Here is a 7797-nt window from a genome sequence, read left to right as displayed (position 1 = left end):
CGGCCTCCAACCTTATGTTTCATATGATTACAAATTATTGACCACCAATACATTATGTACTCATAAAATACATCCAACGGCAACGGCAACGGCAACGGCAACTGCAACTGCAACTGCACGGGAGAAAATGAAATCAAATTGAAAATCCAACGGTATCGAATAAAATGAAATACATCTCGACTACTTTCAAGTTCGGTAAGTGCGCGTACTCCTGTTTCCATGAATTCAGTTTTGTTTATTGTTTACGGCTGTAACATGAGATTAGGTTTGTGTGGAATAATCCAAATCCAGTGACGTAAAATCTAAGTACCATGACTATGTGTGTTTTTTTTTTAAATAAAAGATATTAGGTCAAAATTGAGGGGAGGGTAATTACAATTTTAATAGTCAAATCTCTCACTGGACAAGAAAAGTCAAATCGCTTATCTCCTTTGGACTATCAAATCTCAATTTAATGCGTGATTTTAATAGTCAAATCTCTCATGATGAATATTCAAATCGCTCATTTCCTTTGAACTATCAAATCCCGATTTTATTACATTTTAAAAGATAAATCAGCCACAAACTTATTGCTCAGGCAATCTGGAAACGAATTGTGAATGTACGTACCACCTAATGCATACTCCACCTGCTCCACCTGCTACATCTGCGTGCGGCCGTGAAGAATTCAATTTCGAAAGTCGACTACCAAGTTGGAAGAATTCAATTTCCGTTTTTCTTTGAATTTTTAATTGAATTGTAAATTTTAGAAATATTCTAATTGGAAATAATTTAGTTTAATCCATTCTATGAAAATTTTAATTTGGTCCATCCGTACGTTCTATTGCAATGTATTGCAAATTGTCCAGTCATGATAAAAAATGACCCACATAGACTTGCTCACATACTTGACTTTGAGTTTGACAATTCATTTGTGGCTGACTGGATCTGTAACGTTAGTGAATACAATATATGAATCGTTCTTTCTTGCACGAGGTCTCTGACCACGAAAAGAGACTCCGCCACCGTATTTAGTCCCACATTCCCTGAGGTCCAGAGGACGCAGCAGGCCTTTTCTCTTCTTTCTGGGATCGAAATTTTTTGGATGCATCTCTTTTCTCCTCTTTCTGGGATCGAAATTTTTTCGATGCATCTCTTCGAACAGAATTAAGTCACTCAGATACTGCAGGGAATTAGGGGCGGTAAAGAGAAACTCACTCGGCACACGCCTGCTATATTCAACATTCTCCACATGGATCCTCCCTAACTGCTTTCCCATGTTTCAAGACTTGGTGCTATTCTCCTTCACGCGATGTCACAGATTCCGACAGAGTATGTGTTTCAGGGCTTCTGTCTCCAGTTCCACTGTTGACCACCACAGTGAAAGGCAAACTGTTCATCAAACCCTTTAATGGGTTTAAAGGTTAAACCCTTTACAATGGAATTTTGTTAATTGTTTTATATTTTAAAAATATATTATTAATTGTATGTTCTTTTTATTATTGCTTCTTCAATGTAAATTTATGAATGATCTATAAAAAGGAAGAACAATGCATAGAGTTCAGTTACAGAGAAATGAAGTAAAGAAGGATTTGTTATGTCTGTTCTCCGGAACATCCCACTTACTGCCACGTTTCTTAGATTCCTTTTCAGTTGTTTTGATTTTATCGTAACATTGTATTGCAATAGAATCATAAAAGTGAGAGGTGTTTAATTGATTTTAATGGTTTATCCTTTCACTTGTAAAATGGATTCTTATCGAGTATTTTTCTTCCAGTTGGATAATACATTTTTTCTACACAAAAACGCATAATCAACATCCTCAAAAAAATTCAGTAAAGAGAGATTTCGAATTCCAGGCCTGATGGGGGTATCGTCAGCATACCTATGTACTGCACGGGAGGCTTTCCACCGCCCAATGGTCATTGAAGTCCTAAAAAATAACAAATTCCAAGGAAGTCATTCAGCACGCCCTGTGGTGATCTGCCAAAACATTATGCTATTTTACATAGTTGTTGTTATTCCATCTTTCATAGCTCTTCACGGAAAGACTTGCAACGCGCAGGCAACCATTTGCAACCGCAACTTTAATTATACAAATGGTAGTGTGTTTGAGAGTAATCTGGATACAGTCTTTAACAGTCTTGTTCAACACACCTCCAAAACTGGGTTTAACACTTCTGTGCTTGGCCAAAGTCCTAATCAAATATATGGTCTCCTAAATTGCAGGGGAGACATAACAGCAGATGAATGCCACAATTGCTCGAAAAGAGCAATTGCTACCATACGACGAAGTGAAGGTTGTGGCAATGGGGTTGGGGGTACAATTTGGATGGATGTCTGCTTCTTGCGTTATGAAAACTATACATTCTTCGGAAAACCATACTCATATGGATTATATACCTTTATTACGACCAATGTTTCAGAACCTCAAGTCTTTGGTGAGGCTCTTGACAACCTCTTATCCAATTTGTCGAGTGAAGCAGAATCTGGATCTAAGTTATTTGCTTCTGGAATTACTACAGACTCCTTGTCTCGAAAGATTTACGGTCTGGTCCAGTGTTGGAGAGATATATCCAGAGATGACTGCACAGCATGTCTCTCAAATACAATCAATTCTATTTTCGCAACTTTTCCTGGAAATCCAGGAGTTCAGGGTTTGAAGGCAAACTGCATAATTCGATATGAATTATATAGCTTCTTTAATTCCACTGAACTTCCTGCGCCAGCTAATAATACACAAACACAACAGAGTAATAGGACTGTGATCGATCCAGTAGCAGACTGCAACAACAACTTTAACTATACAAGCGGCAGTCAGTTTGAGACTAATCTGTTTGCAGTCTTGAATAGTTTTGTTCAGTACAAGGAAAATACCGGGTATAGCACTTATGAGAAGGGGCAAAGTCCGGACAAAATCTATGGCCTCCTCCAATGCATGGGAGACACAACACCTGAGGATTGTAGCAGTTGTTCAGCAAACGTATTGTTTATCATTCGACAAAGCTGCGGGAATGCCATCGGCGCGAGTATTTGGCTTGAGAGCTGCTTCGTCCGTTATGAAAACTATAGTTTCGTCGGACATCCAAACACTTCTCAGATTGATATTTCCAGTCGACAGAATCAACAGAATGTCACCAACAGTGAACCCTTTAAAATAGCTCTTACTAGGCTATTCGACAAATTGACAGACGAAGCAGTGAATGGATCTGCAAACTGGAATAGATATGCATCCGGAAATACTACAGATTCTTTATTTCGAAATATTTATGCTCTAGTCCAGTGCTGGAGAGATATCTCTATTCACGATTGCAGGGCATGTCTCTCCAATACAATAAAGTATATTTTCGCAGATTATGCCGGAAAGCAAGGAGCTCAGGGTCTGACGAGAAGCTGCATAGTTCGTTATGAAATATATCCTTTCTTTAATTTGACTGCACGTGCACCTCCACCATCCCCAACGGAACCACCAGCTAATGCTCCGCAAATCAGGAAGTCTTCAAACAAAACACCCATAATTTTAAGTGTTGTGGGCGGCGTTCTCCTAGCACTATTTCTATGCCTGTTTGCGACCGGGAGAAGATTGAAGACTGCCATAAAACGGAGGGGATACGAAGGTATTTCATTTGATGATATAAGCTGGTGAGACGGTAAAGTAGTCTATTTTTGAATTGCATCCTTGCTAGCATATAACCATATAAACCTAGTAGTGTGTCTTTCAAATTATGGAAATTTTGTTAAGATTTTGATAAAATTTAGTAGGAAATTTTGTAAATCTAAGTTATAGTTGTAAAATTTTAAGATTTGAAAATTATGGAAATTCGAGTAAAATTTTGATAAAATTTGGTAGGAAATTTTGTAAATCTAAATTATAATTATAAAATTTCAAAATTTTAAATACCTAAATTTTGATGGTAATGAATCTATTTTTAAAATTTTGATGGTAATGAATCTATTTTAACGATTAAAAATTAGATTTAAACATCCGTTTTCACCCTTAAAAACTCAATTCAAACATTCCTAAAATAACATTTTTGAAATGTTTTACCTAATTCACTGTCCTGAAAATTTTGAAAGCTGGTAGACAACGCCCACGATCATATTCCCATTAAGCCCAAAGATACTGGTACGTCTGATCAGACACCGGTTTAAAGGTGTATGTGCTATGCCATCTTGTAGATTTAGTAGTGTTCGATAGATAGGCGTGCACATAAAGTTTTTGGATCTCAGTATCTGGGATAAAAATACATGCTACAACAAGCTGAGAGCACAATTTTCATGCAAGCTAGAAAACGTTTAATTTTTACCCCATTATTTTCTGATGTAACTGTATGTTTTGATGGTTTAGTTCATTCTGAACGTCGTGGGCAAGTCGAGGAAGACACAGTATTTAGTGAGGACGAACAATTAATAGTGTTCAAGATGGAAACATTACTAACAGCTACTCAAAATTTTCATGATGACAATAAGCTCGGTGAGGGAGGATTTGGCCCTGTATACAAGGTAACATAGGCCAATAGAACTTCTATTTGTTTTTAAAATCTTTTTAATTATAGTAATCAGCGGGCTACTCTGACAACACCTTTGACCATTGGATATTGATTTCCAGTTTGAAAATAATAAACCCTACAAAAAAATTGCGCTGAAATATTTAACAAAATCTTCATACGGATCTTTTGTCTGAAATGTCTCAGGGAACTACGGATGATGGAACAGAAATAGCAGTGAAGAAGATGTCCTTACATTCTGCGCAAGGAAGGAAAGAATTTCTGAACGAGGTTAAGCTTGTAGCTAAAATTCAACATCGAAATCTCGTGAGGCTACTTGGCTATTGCGCAGAGAGATCAGAAATGGTGCTTGTTTACGAGTACTTAGCCAATAAGAGCCTTGATAAAATCCTATTCTGTGAGTCACTTTCGTTTTATTAACAGTTTCACAGTACTTGGTTTTGTCGTGTTAATGTTAATGAGTTACTACTGTCATGTTTCGACATATAGATCCAAACAATCGCGAACAGCTCGATTGGCAGAAGCGTTACAACATCATTCTAGGAATAGCTCGTGGGCTTCTTTATCTTCACCAGGATTCTCTACTGCGAATCATCCATCGGGATATTAAAGCTAGCAATATTTTATTGGACGAGAAACTGAATCCTAAGATTGCAGATTTCGGGCTAGCAAAGCATTTTCCTGACGATCAGAGTCACATCAGCACGAGACTTGCTGGAACTTTGTAAGATTTTAACGCAATCATCACTCTCTCATGCTATGAAGATACTTTTAACAAGTGGGGATACATATGGTTTACTCTATGTCTATTTCATTTCAAGAAGATTGACGGTCTTCTAATAGTACTTATGACATCTTTTTTCCGTCTTTGTTTCGTGGAATTCGCATTCTCTATTAACCTATGATCCAGGCCTGCAGTTTCCTTTGCTAGTAACTGATCATTAGTCTAAATTTTCCATCACCATATAATGTTTGACATTGTAATTTGGATATGTAGCGGGTATATGGCACCAGAGTACGCTATGCAGGGACAGTTATCTGTAAAAGCTGATGTATATAGCTTCGGTGTGCTTCTCCTGGAACTTATCACAGGAAGAAAGAACACGGATTATAGTTTGTCACCAGACATGCAGATTCTCCTAGGATGGGTAAGATACTGTTTCCGTTGCATTTCGGTGAAAAGAGATCTATGTAAGCTCGACCATGTTATTTAGTTATTCAGTGCTAGTTTATGATTAAATAAATTAAAGCCTATGTTAAGTACCTTTCAATCATGTACATAACGTAACAAAATGACGAGCCGTCGTGATTTTGCAGGCATGGAGATCATACGAACGAGGAGATACTGTGCAGATGGTTGATCCGACGATAATCGAAACATGCGACAAGGAGCAAGCGTTGAGATGCATTCACGTTGGTCTTCTGTGTACTCAAGCCGACCCCTCACTTCGTCCACTGATGTCTGAAGCGACTCAAATGCTTTCATCTGATTCTGGGACATTACCTAATCCCACAAAGCCTGTATTTGTGAGTTCTGCTTCTGGATCGTCACACGCGTCTGACCCCGCAACATCGGCCTCATCTCTCACACCTCTAGCTCCTGCATCTAACACCTATGCCTCTATTACTGTATTGGGACCGAGGTAATGCTAAATCGACAGAATTTCAGTGGTGTACATATAAATGTTAGTTGCCACGCTGCATTCCACATCTGGGATCTCCATTTGTCCACAGGAAAGATACAAATATTTGAACCTTTTAATTATTATTTATAATACTTAAGAATTCGAAAATTCCCACTTAAAGTTGTCATCATAATAAATTGCATTGTGGAGGTTGAGATTGTTTTATTGGAATATTTTTATTTCTTTTTTAAATACGAAGAAAAAAGCCTTACTCTTCATTTTTTTTTGTGGATGTTGAGATTGTTTAATTAGAATATTTTTATTTATTTTTTAAATAGGAAGGAAAAAACCTTACTCTACATTTTTTTTTTTTACTGATTATTGGTATTACATATCAATATTATTGATATGGAAGTTATTTAATTATATAAAAAAAAACAGAATCCATGTATATTTTTTCCGATTATCAATTACACGAAATAACGTACTACCCATCGCTTTTCTTTTAAAATCGAATCCCGCCTCACCCCTCCATTATTCTGCGTTGGGTACAAACAACAATGGTACCTCCATTATTCTGCGTTGGGTACAAACAACAACGGTACCTCCATTATTCTGCGTTGGGTACAAACAACAATGGTACCAAGAACAGATTGTTTGCCTTCCATTTGAGTTGCCAATTTGGTGTTTACCTTGTGTACTATATAAATTAGACTAAAATTTTAAACTCAAACAAAATATATATATATGAAGTCTCACCGAATCGGAGATCTTGGGTTCGATTCTTGTGCTACCCTCCCTGGAAATGGGGTGAATAACGGACATGTAAAAACTCGAAAATGAGAAGGTCCCACCTAAACTTACAAAAAAAAAAAAATTAAAATGAAATTTTTAATATGCAATATATTAACTTTATTTTAAATATAAAAAAATGTACAAAGGTTCTTTTATATGGAGTAAAATGTTTTAATCACCATAAATTAAGATGGATCAAATTTTTTAAAATGTAAAAGTTTCTTCAAATTTTCATCTTTCCCAATCCAGAGTTGATTAGATATTTAAGACAAATTAAATGTCACGACTCACGTATCAATAATTTATTTTATTCTTTTTCAAGTTAGTTATATATATAGAGAGATAAAATCAAGAATTTTATATTAGAATTAAAAAAACATAAATAGATAGTTATCACTAGTCGTTAGTCTGCCTCTTGGGAAACTAGACTCGTAACATAAGTTTAAAATTTTTCTTCCACGTCAGAGATTACTATGAAGGCTATTTCAAGGATAATTTCTTTGTATTAGGTCAGAGCAATGCAAGCTGCTAACTGTGCTTGAATCTCACTAATAGATGGGGAACCAAGGTTAGGGGAAAATGAGGGGCATGCTTGTTCGCTTTTACCTCCATGGTGAGCATAGGAGAGAAAACATATTTCCATGATGCAGGGACATCATGGAGGGGATGAACAAAGTCTAGGATCCTGGGGAGGGAAGGGGAAATCGAAGGAAAAGTTCAGACAAAGAGGAGGGGTGAAAGAGAGATGGTATAAACTTCAAGAGGGGGCAGTGACAGTGAGGAGGAGGCCAGAGAAAGATAACCTAACTTAAAAATGAATAGGGCACTTCTGACAGAGATAAACATGAGGTGGGCAGGAAAATAGAGCGTGATTAAGTTCAAATCGAAGT

At 36.8% G+C, this 7797-nt stretch overlaps 1 protein-coding gene across 1 annotated transcript; it reads left to right on the top strand.

The window, feature by feature from the left end:
- Positions 1-992: 992 nt before the first annotated feature.
- Positions 993-6279, top strand: LOC149204777 (cysteine-rich receptor-like protein kinase 15). Its single transcript, XM_089393370.1, has 7 exons — positions 993-1402; positions 1757-3596; positions 4328-4482; positions 4674-4884; positions 4977-5211; positions 5485-5635; positions 5805-6279. Exons 2-7 carry the CDS (start codon positions 1844-1846, stop codon positions 6132-6134), a joined length of 2835 nt encoding a protein of 944 aa, XP_089249496.1. The 5' UTR covers positions 993-1402; positions 1757-1843; the 3' UTR covers positions 6135-6279.
- The last annotated feature ends 1518 nt before the right edge of the window (positions 6280-7797 follow it).

The sequence above is a fragment of the Pinus tabuliformis genome, chromosome 1_2, assembly GCF_031772625.1.
Source record: "Pinus tabuliformis cultivar Carrire ecotype Pingquan chromosome 1_2, CPIR1, whole genome shotgun sequence".
Taxonomy (NCBI): domain Eukaryota; kingdom Viridiplantae; phylum Streptophyta; class Pinopsida; order Pinales; family Pinaceae; genus Pinus; species Pinus tabuliformis.
This window is presented reverse-complemented; position numbering and strand designations above follow the sequence as displayed.

Coding starts and splice junctions, on each gene's coding strand:
- LOC149204777 (XM_089393370.1), top strand. CDS start 1,844: ATGGGGGTATCGTCAGCATACCTATGTACTGCACGGGAGGCTTTCCAC. Junction 4,885..4,976: donor CCTTGATAAAATCCTATTCT/GTGAGTCACTTT, acceptor TTCGACATATAG/ATCCAAACAATCGCGAACAG. Junction 5,212..5,484: donor ACGAGACTTGCTGGAACTTT/GTAAGATTTTAA, acceptor TTGGATATGTAG/CGGGTATATGGCACCAGAGT.